This window comes from Prunus avium, chromosome 6, assembly GCF_965620075.1.
Source record: "Prunus avium chromosome 6, drPruAviu1.hap1.1, whole genome shotgun sequence".
NCBI classification, from domain to species: domain Eukaryota; kingdom Viridiplantae; phylum Streptophyta; class Magnoliopsida; order Rosales; family Rosaceae; genus Prunus; species Prunus avium.
Genome location: NC_142289.1, coordinates 35,898,064 through 35,912,243, shown reverse-complemented (window position 1 = coordinate 35,912,243; position 14,180 = coordinate 35,898,064). Strand labels below are relative to the sequence as shown.

At 37.2% G+C, this 14,180-nt stretch overlaps 3 protein-coding genes across 3 annotated transcripts; 1 reads left to right on the top strand and 2 right to left on the bottom strand.

The window, feature by feature from the left end:
- The first annotated feature begins 48 nt into the window (after nt 1–48).
- Nucleotides 49–1,871, top strand: LOC110753846 (peroxidase RIP1-like). The gene is made up of 3 exons (XM_021954827.2): nt 49–362; nt 739–933; nt 1,154–1,871. The coding sequence occupies exons 1-3, from the start codon at nt 54–56 to the stop codon at nt 1,712–1,714; spliced, it is 1,065 nt and encodes a 354-aa protein (XP_021810519.2). The 5' UTR covers nt 49–53; the 3' UTR covers nt 1,715–1,871.
- Nucleotides 1,872–3,043: 1,172 nt separating this feature from the next.
- Nucleotides 3,044–4,908, bottom strand: LOC110753859 (cationic peroxidase 1-like). The gene is made up of 4 exons (XM_021954840.2): nt 4,661–4,908; nt 4,077–4,268; nt 3,808–3,973; nt 3,044–3,666 (listed from the first exon to the last, which is right to left on the bottom strand). Exons 1-4 carry the CDS (start codon nt 4,871–4,873, stop codon nt 3,278–3,280), a joined length of 960 nt encoding a protein of 319 aa, XP_021810532.2. The 5' UTR covers nt 4,874–4,908; the 3' UTR covers nt 3,044–3,277.
- Nucleotides 4,909–6,144: 1,236 nt separating this feature from the next.
- TIC110 (translocon at the inner envelope membrane of chloroplasts 110) lies at nt 6,145–13,039 on the bottom strand. The gene is made up of 14 exons (XM_021954839.2): nt 12,355–13,039; nt 12,081–12,264; nt 11,927–11,992; nt 11,732–11,830; nt 10,409–10,475; nt 9,929–9,993; nt 9,750–9,844; nt 9,344–9,471; nt 9,155–9,255; nt 8,823–9,039; nt 8,232–8,386; nt 7,835–7,960; nt 6,767–7,738; nt 6,145–6,639 (listed from the first exon to the last, which is right to left on the bottom strand). Exons 1-14 carry the CDS (start codon nt 12,852–12,854, stop codon nt 6,397–6,399), a joined length of 3,018 nt encoding a protein of 1,005 aa, XP_021810531.2. The 5' UTR covers nt 12,855–13,039; the 3' UTR covers nt 6,145–6,396.
- Nucleotides 13,040–14,180: the final 1,141 nt, after the last annotated feature.

The following is a 14,180-nucleotide window of genomic DNA, read 5'->3' as shown; positions in this document are numbered from 1 at the left end:
TATAATTAATGATGGAAACATAGGAAGCTAACAGTGTTCTCTCACCTCTATATATGAACACTCAGCCTCTTCAACTTGTTGCATTCAAATTAGCCAGAGTAGTTAGCTCAACTAACATATATACCATGGCAGCAACTAATTGTCATCAATCTGTCTATGTTTTTGTCACTACTTTTTTTGTTGCAGCTACTATTGTGTTGGTCCCAACTACATGCACTGCGCAACTCACTTCTGATTTCTATAAGCAGTCCTGCCCTCAGGCATTGCAGATCATCAGATCAGTAGTCAAGCAAGCTATTAACCGGGAGGCACGCATGGGAGCGTCGCTTCTACGCTTGCACTTCCATGACTGCTTTGTCAATGTAGGTTTCATTTTGTGGCTGTGTTCAATATCTTCTTTTTTTGTTATTTCTTATATACAAACAGAGCCATACTTTTCCTTATCTGTTGTCGTACTGTGAATATGAAGCATTGATCATATGAATACTTATTTGAATGAGTGTTACAAAACCAAACACTTTTAGAGTGTGTGTGGTCGAGTTTCACCTCTGTATGGACAAGGAAAAAAGATCACTTGAGATTTGGAAACTGTACAGTTTTTACCTAACAAAAAAGGAGATAGTTGTTTGATATTAATCATCTTGGATTATTTGTATTAATACTTATGTTTAAAAAATCGTGAAGATTTTTAATACTAAGACATATTGATTAGTTTGAATTTTTCCATCTTGGTGACAGGGGTGTGATGGATCAATTTTGCTTGACGATACGGATAGCTTCACTGGTGAGAAGACGGCTGGTCCAAATCTGAACTCGGTTAGAGGTTTTGATGTGGTTGATGACATTAAAGCAGCCCTCAATAGGGATTGCCATGGCAATGTGGTCTCATGTGCAGACATCTTAGCAGTTGCAGCTCGTGACTCGGTTGAGATTGTAAGTGTTAAAAAAAAAGTCTTCAATGTCTAAATTGTCTAAAAGGTTTTTTAGCCATTTTATGTTTGACATGTTATGTTGTCGGACTCTCAATTTGAACCGCGCATTTAACTAATAATACACTTGATCAATCATCCAATTTCATAGCCTGGCACCATAATAACAAATTAGCCTAGTTAAAAGTTTGATAAATTAATCCAACTCTTGTGCTTGTGTTTAGTTGGGAGGTCCTTCCTGTTCCTATGAAGTACTATTGGGTAGAAGAGATGCAACAACTGCAGTCTTGAATGACGCAAACAGAAATCTTCCTGCTCCATTTTTCGCCTTCTCTCAGCTTCTCTCCAGCTTTCAGTCTCATGGTCTAGACCTGCGAGATCTGATCCTCCTCTCAGGGGGGCACACCATTGGACTAGCTAGGTGCACCACCTTCAGAGCCAGGATTTACAATGACACCAATATAGACCCTGCGTTTGCAGCCTCCTTGCAAAAGGGTTGTCCTGCAAATGGTGGAGACAACAACACGGCGCCAATAGACTCAACTACGGCGCATTTTGATACCGTGTACTTCAAGTCTTTGCTGCAGAAAAAAGGTCTCTTCCATTCTGATCAGGAGCTCTTTAAAAGTGATGGCAGTGACAGCGATAATCTGGTGCAGCATTACGCTAATAGCCCCCAGGATTTCAAAGTAGATTTTGGGGCTTCCATGATCAAGATGGGTAACATAAAGCCTCTCACTCGATCTGATGGTGAGATAAGGCTCAATTGCAGGAAAATCAACTAAGGCTTAATATGCCTCTACCCGAAAACGGAGTGAAGCAACATTGGAGAGTTGTTATATCCACTGTGTTGAACTTTCAAAAAATCTAGTTTGAATAATTGCTGAACTCTTTTATTAATATATGTCTATCGTATTTAGTTATTGATCCTAATTTTGGTGTGTATTTAATTAGCAAATTGCAATCTTTGTTAGCCTGCATTTGAACAAACAAACAAAGACTGGGCAAAATAGTTGCTCAAACTCTGAAAAAGCTATGCAGTTCTAGTTTTGGTCTTGAAGGCTGATAACATAACCCAGAAAAGAAAAGGATGATAAACTTGAAGGCTAGACAGCCTTTAAAATTTTCAAATGAACTGTTCTAGCCATACCAATCAATCTGATTCAACAATTAATTCCATATTATAGATGTTCAACCATTAATTACATATTATAGATGATTTTCAAAGCCATTAATTACAGATCAGAATTGGAGATTACTAAATGCTTTTTGGAAAATAAAATATTCATACATTACATAACAAGGATTTGAGTTTGACTTTTTAATTTAAATCTTTACTTAAAAAAATCTTTTTCGGCCGGTTTTTTTTTTCTTTTGTCATTTGGTTATTAGAACAATTAGAACAGAGGCTTTGACCTACATAAAAAAAAATCTGTACTTGATAGGTGTTTTTTCTTGTGACATATGTAATATGGATCCAACACCAACTTATGGGCATAAAGATTATAGATCCAGTTATTTTGTCATTCTAAACACATAATTCTCTACTCTTAAATTCCCATAAAGTCAGTCTACTATCTTATTTAGTTTTTTTTTTTTTTTTTTTCTGAATTGTTTTCTTCGTAAATAATAAATAGAACTGCAGAGATGTATTATGCAGGCACAATAATCAAATTACTGGTGGAAGCAAAAAACATCTAAGAAAGCAACAAATGCAATGTGTTTTGAATCCATTTTTTGCAATCTTAGGCACTTATCCAAGCAAAGATTTTTCAACAGTGATAGTGAACATCTGCCATTTTGGTCTAAGACTCAATTGCAGGATAGTAAGGCTGTGTTTGGTGAGCATAAAAAAAAAGGGTGTCTAGCCTTCAAGGTTATCATCCTTTTCAAATGAACTGTTCGAGATTTTGGGGATATAAGACTCAATTGCAGGATAGTAAGGCTGTGTTTGGTGAGCATAAAAAAAAAGCTGTCGTATGATTTGTTTCAACCTTTTTTGCAATTCAGTTGTTCTCTGATTTTAAACAAAAAATTTATTTGTGCACAAGGCCACATAATTCTAAACAAGGTAGCAATGTCTTTGTGCAAAATACTTGTATGAATAGCCGAGGTCAATAGTTTATGCTGTCTTCTGACTTACAGATATGAATTTGTAGTTCAGATCAGCTATCTTATTAAATAGTAGTTGTAATTCTACATTTCTGTTTTGAGATTGGCATACAACATAATTATATTTCACACCGGTTCTAATCAAGGCAAGAACTAGGAAAAATTAAAATAAAGAGTTACATCATCTCATATATCACTTGATTTGTACTGAACTAGATCACTTTCAACGCCTTGGATCAATTTGTTTTGCGACAGTTGGTACGAATTTGACCGCTGGTTCCTGTAAGCGGGCTAAGGTTCCCCATTTTCACCATGGCATTGGCAAAATCTGCATAAAAAGTTCCAGAGCTGGTGCTATAAGTGGTAACCAGAGAGTCTGTTGAACCACCACTGAGAAGTTGCTGATCAGAATGCAAGAGACCCTTGCCATCCACCAAGTTCTTGAAATAAGCGTTATCGAAGAAAACCGGGCTTGTAATATCTAGTGGAGAAAGGTTGTCATCAGTCCCAGAGCTCTGAGTACAGTTTGATTTCAAGAAGGTAGCAAATTCTGAATTGATGTTAGTCTCATTATATATTCGGTTTCGGAACATTTGACACCTGGCTTGACCCATTGTGTGAGATCCTAGTCATAAACATGAATGATTTTCATTAGAGGAGACAGATTATGCAAGTAAGTGAATCAAATATAATTTCTTGGACGTCAAGTAATTGAAATTTCAAGAAGTACCCAAATACTTTGTTGCTTTTTACGTTATGTACTTACCAGAGAGAGCCACCAATTCTTTTTCACTAAATCCTTTAGTTGAGAAAGAAGAGATGAGGTCTTTAAGATCTAGGCTTGGAGATGGGAGTTCAGTATTTGCATCACTTAAACTTGCTGTGGTTGAGTCTCTTCTGCCCAACTGAACTGTCCATGAAGGGCCACCAAACTGCATAAACATAAATTAACATCATCTAACTATATAGCAATTACTTATTCCTTTCAACTTTCATGACTTCTACTCTTTCTTTTAGGCATAAAATGTGACTTACTGAAAGAACTGAATCGCGGGCTGCAATGGCAAGGATATCTGCACACGAAACAACACCGGGGCAGATACTTTCTAGCTGAGATTTTATAGTATCTATCACTTCGAATCCCCTCAATGATCTTACATTTGGTAAAGCTGTCTTTTCCCCAGTGAAATTTGAAGTGTCGTCTAATAATACAGATGCATCACATCCCTGTTGAAAACCATACGAAAAATTCATCAATACTAATAATGACCAAGAAGGATTTTGTTTGTGATTTATGTTATTGAACTTAAAGAACACAATAAATTAATCCTTTTGTAATTGTTCTTATGCATGCAGGCAAAGCTTCCTAGTTTCTTTCTACAACAAGTATATTTATTACATGAAGTTGCAGCCAAATATGTATAAATAATAACTAGAAAGAACGAAGTTGTGTATGCTGCTTTCTCTTGTTGACTCATACTGCCATGAAGGCACCAAGAAGAGTGCTCTCTCTGGTCATTTCAGCTAGTTCTGGACAACATTTCACACAATTCCTAACATATATGAAGTTAAAACAAAGTGACAAGTACTAGAAGGAGGGAGGGTGGGAAAGGACATGCATTAACAAAGCAATCATGGAAATGGAGACGAAGCAAGGACGCCCCCATCCGATGCTCCTTCACCACCGCATTAAGAACTGCACTCCGAACAACAGAAAGGGCTCGGGGGCACGTTGTTGCATAATAATCTGAGGACAATTGAGCAGATGCTATCCTAAGCAGCATCAAAAGCACAAAGAAGCAGAATCTGTTATAGTGTGAGATAAAAGCCATAATGCCAAAAAATAGAAGGCAGTAAACTTCTTTCACTTTTTTCTCCCTCCGGCAGAATGGAGCTTAAAACATGTATAAATAGAGGATTGCTTTAGTGGATTTTTAACTGTTTGCCAATTTACTATTAATGGTTCCAAGTCAATACTAAAACTTTATCCAAACCTACCAAAATTGTCTAACTATTAAAAATCAAACATTGAAATTTCAACAGTTTTATTATTCTTTAGTATCTAAAGTACTCTTCAACCCAAACTCCACTTCATAAATAAAAAAAAGTGGCTGGCCTATCATTGTAATGCAGAGGATGTCTCGCTGAATTTTACTGTGTTACTGTTTGCTACACAGCGTTAAGGGGAGAAAGAGGGAGAACCAAACACAATGGTGATTTGACCATCAGACTATGTTAGATGTTACATGTGTGAACATGTTTTTCATGGAGGAATCAAATTTAGTCAAACCAACAAAAGGTTGATGCAACTTGCATATGTTATTTTACTACCACCTTTGCATGAACCTGGCTGAAATTGGAAAAAAATGTTTTTGCAATTGCCCCAAACTTTAGAATCTTCCAACGTCTGTAGAACATAAATTCCATAAAGAGCTTTAGAAAGGTAAGCAAAGTCTAAATGCCCCAAACTTGTTATACGAATTTAGTGGGTATCTGGAGGATTAAATTCAAAGCTTTCGTTTTGTCCTTTGAAAATGGCTATTTCATGTTTGACAATTCCATATAAGCTAAAGTAAAATCATGAAAGGAAATGCGATAATATGGACTCAGTGGACCTAATACCACATCTAATATAATTGCCACCTTCATAACCCTTTTTTTCTTTGGCCATGATTTTCTTCAAAATTCAACAAGTTATTTTTTTCACAATGCGATATTCTAACTACTGTAATCTACGAGGAGGATTCAAACTCGAGTGAAAGAGGGTGTGCACATTAACCTAACTAATCGACCAAACTCAAATCTATCTCAAAGTCAAACCCCCGAGTTGATAGGATCGTCAATGTCAGAAGATTACTTCCCCAGCAAGTAGAACTCAGGTGACAGTAAAAATTCCAAGATTTTCATGTCTGGTTGGTCCGCATTTTTGCTGCGAATTATTGACAAAAGGGTTATGTAAGAGTATTGAAGACGCTAATTAGCTTAATTTGCTGAGATTGGATTGACTGGACATCCCACAGTTCTGCAGCAACTGACGCGATCAGAGTGATGAAACATGGCCTTAGCATGCAATGTTTTGTGTCAAGCCAGTGCAGAGTAACTATTAAATTCCAAAACAGAAGTGCGCTTCCCTGATACATAAAACATTTACACAGTAGATAACTTTCTTGTATAACAAAACTAAATACAACAAATCTTATTTTGCAGCTACCCAGAATTTCATAATTTCATGTTGGATTGTGACAACTTGTCTATAATCACATTATAAATTCTCTCTCATTTGCTCTCTATCATGGAAACAAGATGGTGAACAAAAATGAGCCAATCAGGCAGGCCTATTCCCCATTGCGCCTTCTCAGAATACAAAGTTTTCCTCCTCTGCGCCAATAGGTTGTAATCTATCTCCCATCTCCCGGAGAGAAGCTGCCATAGAATCATTAATGTCCAGCAGATACTGCAAGCGCGATAATTTCTCTGGTGCTGGGTCACTTTTCAGGTATATAGCAAACAGATCGGCTAGCTCCTCTGGCACATCCCATGAAAGTGGCTTGGCAGGTACAGCTTTGTCACAAGCCAGCAAGTCATTAAGAGAAGAAACCTGCAAACAGAAGCAAGGCATCAGATTTTTATGTGCAAATCAGTCAAATCTTACCAGCCCATTTCCAAAGTATCCACCAACCAACCCTTGCAGGACTAAAATAATAACAGATAAACAAAATCCATACCACTCCTTGACGATTTCTCTGCCTCAAAAGTGACACAGCTTGAATCAGTGAGTTTGATAATCTGCTCCGTGCAAGCTCTTGAACAACATTCTTAGCCTTCTCAGCATTAATATTGAGATCTAACGGGATTTTCTCATAGACTTCCTCCTCATCAAACTCTCCAGTGCCTGATGAGAATATCTCGTCTACAGTTTTTTTAAACAGGCTCTCTCGCAAGGTTTCAGATATCATGCTGTCTAAATCAACACTTGATTCTTTAAGTTCTCTTATCTGCTTAATATTGAGCCTCCCCTGCCCAATAGCGGTTTCAATGGCAGCTGCCATTTTTGTAGTTGTTATGTTCTTTATTATCTTTTGCACATATTGCGGAGGTAACCCAACTTGCTTCTGCAACTCATTAAGTTGCTCTACCCTGGCTTTTGTCAATTGTCCATCAGCTAAAATCACCTCTGCCTGTTGCCTGAAAGCTTGTTCGGCCAGGCTTCTGTGTACTTCCACTATCTCCGTGGTGCTCAAACCCAATATCCCCCCAAGCTGATTTAGCAGCACATACTCTGAATCATCCTTCTTTGTAGTTATCTGAGCACCAAATGGAATCCTCTTCACTTCACCAGTTATACAAAAGAGTAAGTATGTTTTGTAGAGGTCAGTCCTCTCTCTTTCCTGAAGGTCATCTTTAAGAGTTATCTCAGTCTGGCCAGGCTTCCCCAACTTTGCAGCAAGTTCCTTGTCGGGTCTTATCTTTCTAAGTGTCTGAATAGATTCCCATTCCTCATCCTCTAGAACCTCTATTTCTTGCTTCTTTATCGGCTCTTCTGTAGAGGTATCAGATGATTCCCCTTTTATGTCTGCCACCAATTCAGTCACAACTAATGTGTTGAAAGCTATCATTTTTTTAAGTTCTTTTGCAGCCTCAGTACGGCTCCCAACTGACCGTGCTCGTTTTACATAGTTAATAAAAATCTTTCGGACCTGCATGATAGTAAAAGTAAGCAAAGAAGAAAATAAGACGTTACATTCGAATTCACAAACTTCACATCAAAAGAAGCAATCAAAGTGGATACTCACTGCCTTGCCGGCTATAGACATGGCAGCTTCCCTGGACAATCGCAAACCATGAGCTGCCTTTCTCACAGCTTGTTTTACATCAGCGTCGTAACCATCAACACCAGATGCAATTGCATCCTTCACAACCTGGACAGAAACCAATACAAAAATCAGTATAAAGCTTGTTTCACAATAGCAGACTGCTTTTCAACATATTAAAGCATCTAAAAACTTCATGAATAACGGATCCACTCATAGGAAGGCTGAGCTAAGGCGCAACTAAAACTAAGAAACAAATCTTCGTGGTAAGTGTACACATGCAGATGAAGGGTCTTGGGGAAAATAGAACTGTCCCATGATAACCATGGATCTCAGATAAGATAACAGACAGAGGAATTAAAAGAAGAAATGCACTGACCTTTTCAAACAAACTGCCACAGATATCTGAATGGGCAGCTTCAACAGTCTGCTGAGGTATACAAAGCATCACCCGTAGCCTCAACAATGCAGCAACATCCTCCTCATTCAGCTCTCCATCAGCAACACAAAGCTGAAGCTTTTGCCGGTAAATTTCTTAAACAAGAAAAGCAAGTCAGATTCTAAGAGGAACAAACAGACTATCCATTATAGCACTAAGGTAGTGTTTGGTTCATTGGAATGAACTAAGGCATGGAACAGATATTCCTAAATGCACATTTGACTGTCTTGATTGACCAAAAAAAGGAAATTGCCTTTCCTATGGAATGTCCATTCCCCTAAACTGATGGATAATGCCAATTATATCTCATTTTGATTCCATTTCATTTCAATCTTGATTTCTTTCCATTCTAACGTTCAAACCAGCAAGGCAGCAACTAAAACACTAGCCAATACCAAATATCAGAGCTAAAATCGGATGCCAATTATTGCATAAACATTATTAAATAAAAACTGACTGAAGATAGTGAGTATCCACAATGGATATTTTAAAATAAGCTGTGCATATGACAAGCATTACAACTTCCATTACCTTCATGAATCTGACTTGCTCTCTCAGGATCAAAGTGCAGCTCTTCACAGATATTTTGAAGGAAGGCTGCTTTGCTATCTGCTGCTTCTAACTCACCCGCACTAACAGCCTGTGAAAGACGTTTACGGTATACCTTCGAAGTAACATCAAGCACAACGGATTCTGCCTCTCGTTTGCCTAAACCAAATATATTCCTTAACTGATTCAAGGCGGAAAGCTACACAGGCAAAAATTAATTATGAATAACAATAGAAGAATGGCGGCAGCAGCAGTTGTAGTAGTTGTTAATGCAGTTCATAAAGTGAAAAGTATGCACACAAGCCTTTGTTTACCTTATTCTCTTCCAAGCGACCTGTGGATAAAGAATCCGTAACATATGCTCTGAAAAGGAGCTTCAAGTCGTCAATCTTTCTATCGCCATAATACTCTCCGCCTAATTCAGAGAAACAAGTAAGTACAGCAGGGTGTACAAAACTGAGTGATTAGAAACATACAAGCAAGAAACCAGTGGACATTCTTACCAAGTAAAGAAATTGGTCCAACCCCAGGTGCAAAGCGAGCTGCATCTGGCTGGTTCTTTAGCGAGATGAGCAAACTATTGAATGCTAGCATCTTCTCAAGCTCTTCCACAACTTGCGTGACTCCCCTACTAAAAAGCTAAATTTGTTAGATGCTACTAGTGTTACAACTTTGAACAACCATTTAATGTTACTGGAGCCAAAAAATCTTTAACACAACTCAAAAAGAATAAAATATCTTTCTACATTCATATTGTGCAGGAACATAATCTCTCTGACTAGTTCATACAGAAAAGGAAAAGGAATCATACACAACTAAATCCTAGCTAAATTTAGATGATAGCAGCTTAAGTTTTACGACAAATAAACATAGTAATCAGCTGCAGTTATTTATGGAGAGTGAACTTACGCTGCCCTTGTTCTGGACTTGATTATACTAAGTGCTGCTGAAATATTTGCCTCAACTAATTTTCTTGCGTGTTCCTTGAACAAGTCCTCTGCATACTGCATCAAAAAGAATTATCCACATTGAGAAACAACTATAAGAAAACTGCTGCAGGTCTAGCAAACACATTGCAAAGAAGGTACCTCATCAGAAAGCCGATACGCGTGTTGTGCTTCTTTAAGCCTAACGAGCTGCTCCGCATCAATATCTGACAATATTATAGTTAACTTTGTCAGAAATTAAAGCATAAACTGAGTAATAGCATTACAATCTTGCATAACCAAACTGCTAAGATCATCTATTGAAATTCTCTTTTGAAAAATTACTTGAAACGAGAGACTTTGAGCAAGTAACACATATGTTAACCCTGCCACTGCCACTTCCTTTGAGATAATTAACAAATTGTAGCGTCATAAAATGGACCATTAAGCTAATTAATGCCAACGGTAAGGATGTCGTCGTTTGAGAAATACAGATTTAGAATATAACAAATAATCAAACAAGCGAATGAACAATTCCCTACAAGAGGTCAAATTTAAACACAAATTTCAATTGCTCAGTGTTTATATCCTGCTTCTAACTGGGTAGTGAATGATAAAGGCCTTAATGGATGAAGTGGTTACCTCTGCCAACTGATTTTAGCTTGGAAGCATATAAACGCTGGGCATTATCGCGGATAGCCAGCTCCACCTACCAGAAAAAGAGAATCGTGAATCATGCAGCCAAAAAAAACAATAGAAAATTTTGCATAAGTCCAATTATGAGGAGAGATTTTGGGTGCAATCCATGCAGAAATTGTTGTTTATCCAAGTCCTTTGACTTTTGCGCCACATAAGATTACATGCCTATTTCAATTTATTGATATTTACTTCTTTTTTTTTTTTTTTTGGTTCCAGTTATGCACCTAAAACATAAATAAGGTAAATTATGAATTCCTAAAACTGGTAAGTTATTGATTTGTAGGATATTAATTATCATATTTGATTTGAATTTAATTGCAAATCTATTTATTGAATTCTGAAATTTTCCCAAGGTATACCGACATCAAAATTTGCAATAAGAGTTCATAAAAACTTCATACCTTAACAATAGGTAAGGTACCTATGCATACACCTCGTATGCAGTATGCAAGTAATTAAACCCATAAATTACCTCTAGTCCAGGTAATTAAATCCATAAATTACCTCTAGTCTAGGTAGTTATACCCTCTAACCCAGCTAATTGAACTCATATAATATCTTGGTATGGATCCTTAAACTCAATTGAGATAAAAATCCATACAAAATTTCTTTGGAAAAAAAAAAAAATACTATTACATGGAAGACATGTACATATGTATATAAATATGAACCTCCAGAAAAAAATGCTTAAGAAAACTCAAGAAAAAAACACTTACCTGTAAGACAGGTACATATATACCTGTATGTATTAACATTATTTACCTGTATGTCATGTACATAATTTAATGTGGGTGCTTGTCTAATCGATTGGTATAATATGTGAGTCTTTACTTTTTATTGATTAAATTGTATTTTATCTATATATTAGGAATATTATCAAGGAAAAAAAATTCAAAATTCAAAATTTGGAATTCAATTTCAAGGAAATAATGCATTAAATTTAGATTTTCAATGTGTTTTCCTTATTTACCTTAAAGGGTAAAATCGACACAACAAAAAAGTAATAAATGTCAAAGGACCTACATCTAAAACCAAAAACACGAGGACTAGACCCGAGGACTAGACCCAATGACAGCTAATTGTTTTGGACCTAGATCTAAGAACCCCAAAAAACAATGAATACTGAATTATGATATCATGTGAATTTGACCCAATTAAGTTTAGACCACGATAAATTAACTAATAAGATGGGAAGAACAACGACTCCAGGTATACAGCACAAAGTATGAACATATTAACAGTCACAGCAATTACTAACTAGGATACCTGGGAATCGGTGATCTTGAAAACACGCTTCCAAGGTAAGAGGAAAGACGAAGCATCTCCGAACACAAGAGTTGAAACATATATCAGCTTCTGAAATGCCTGCACTGGAGACTCACTAACAATGGTCAAAGCCCTGAACCTCAATTATTCAAAAAAGGTGCAACAAGCTCAAAGTTTCGAGCAGAAAAGACCTACCCGACGCTGCTCTAGATCACCCTCACGGTCAGTCTCAAGCCTCTGTCTGAAAATTCGCCTACCAATCTGAAACCAAAAATGGCTAACAAGCTTGAGGTGGAGAAAGAAGTAGATACATTTGCTTTCACAAACAGATAAGTAAATGAAGACCCACCTCCATATGCATTGAAGCTGCTTCAGGGTCATCAATGCCCAGAGAGTTTTTGAAGCTCACGATTGTCTCAACTTCGTCACCTTTAAGTTCTTCGGCTCCAGGAGGAAGAACAGAAGTGACAAAACGACAGTACAAATCACAGAGCTCGGCATTAAACGCCTCGTCTTGCTTGCTCACACCATATCTGCAAAATTAACAAATTTTAAAATTGAATTCAATTAAACTCACGATAAATTGAAAAACCCTGTTGAGAATTTTGCTACTTGATTCTCACTTTCTTGCAATGTCTTCTATGTCCTCCTTCTTGACAGCTTTGGGATCGTCGACCCCAGCAACGTAATTGTGCAAATCGATGGCGGCGACTTCAGGAGCACAAGAGTTCAAAGCGTAAGCGGCAGCCCCACTGGCAGCTCCGAGCACTGCGGCACCGCCAAACGCTGCGTTTTGCGACTTGCTTAACCGGAGACCCAACCCGTAACCCGCCGCCACAGCTCCGGCGATGACAATTGCCGAGGTCGCCAAACGGAGCGGCGGCGACAGCTTCTCGACGACGGGCTGGATGCCCGTGAGCTCTCTCTTGCCTCCGAATACATCGGGAGGCGGCGTTGACGTGGCGCTGGTTGATTGGTCCGAGGGGGTGGCTGAGTTTCGGGGAAATGAGACCCTGAAACGGCGTCGTCTGGTCTGTCCGGAGGTTGCGGCTGGGAGAGAGATGGGATTGAGGAACGGCGAGTGGAGAACGGAACGCTGCGGTGTGAGGGTGGAGGGATTCATTGGTCCCACTGTGATGGGGTAAAGGGGGACGACGTCGTTTATGGAGGGTGTGAGAGTGGAGTGTGGATTTTCTAGGGTTTGGGATCGGAGGGTTATATAGGGTTTAACGGCAACCAGTGATGGACGAGGATAACAGGGCGAAAGTGAAGATAGAGAGCTAAGGAAGAAGACAAAATTAAACAAATGATAGCTTTGAACCGTGATCTACAACGTTAGGCTGTTTTAGGGTACCATGGGCTTTTAGCTATGGACTTGATGCTAATTCTGAATGGGCTAAAAGTGTTTGTTATGTTGAGGGCTTTTTCTGAAATGGGCAAAATCCCACCCTTCCGAATTGGTCGAATCGTTTAAACCGGCCAAACCAAAATAAACCAAGTGCTTTTGTTCGAACTTCAAATCGGACTAAAATAATTGTGATTTGGTTGAAGTAAGAGTAGCTCATGGTTAGAGTTCGAGACTTCATAATGGTTTTGAACAAGTTTGGAAGTCATGTTTTTTGGTTCGAGACTTGAGTTTCGTGTTTGGAAGCTAAAATCAATTTTTTAAATACTAAAATAGGTTTTACAATATTTTTGGGTACTTAAAAGAATTTTCCAGAATTTTTAAATAATATAAATATTTTAAAAATATTTTTGGAAATTAAAAATAGTTTTTGAAGTCCATAAAAATATTAAAAGAATTAAATACTATTTATTAAGTAATTTCTGAAATTAATTAAAATATTTAAATAATAATTAAAGTAATTAAATAATGCTAAGATATTACTTAATTACAAATATTAAACTAAACAAACTAATCTATACGAAAATATTTTTTCAAAAATCCACAAAATAATTTAAAATAATTAATTACTATATATTGCATAATTTATTAAATTAATTAAAAGATTTAAATACTAATTACTAACTAAATAAATAATAATTAAAATATAATTAGTAATTAAAGTAATTAAATAAGGCTAAGATATTTTTTAATTACAAATATTAAACTTTAAAAACTAATTTTATTAAAAAATAAAACATAAAATATCAATATTCGAATATATGCGCGGCTAACTATTTAAATATATTACTCTTTAAAATAGTGTTGAGGCCCAAAAAATCCATGGTTGGGCACAAATAAATTCCCGACCCAGTGCGACACCTTATTAAGAAAAGACCCGGTTCGGAGCACGCGAAATTCGCCATACACGCTTGCACGAGCCACGACCACATGTCATGCCAAATAAGTATGCAATCTGCCATGCTATAGCTTATAAAATGCATTGGCTCTATGAGCCCATGTTAATTATCCCATCGAGCATCATATCCTTTTTTAAAGGCAATA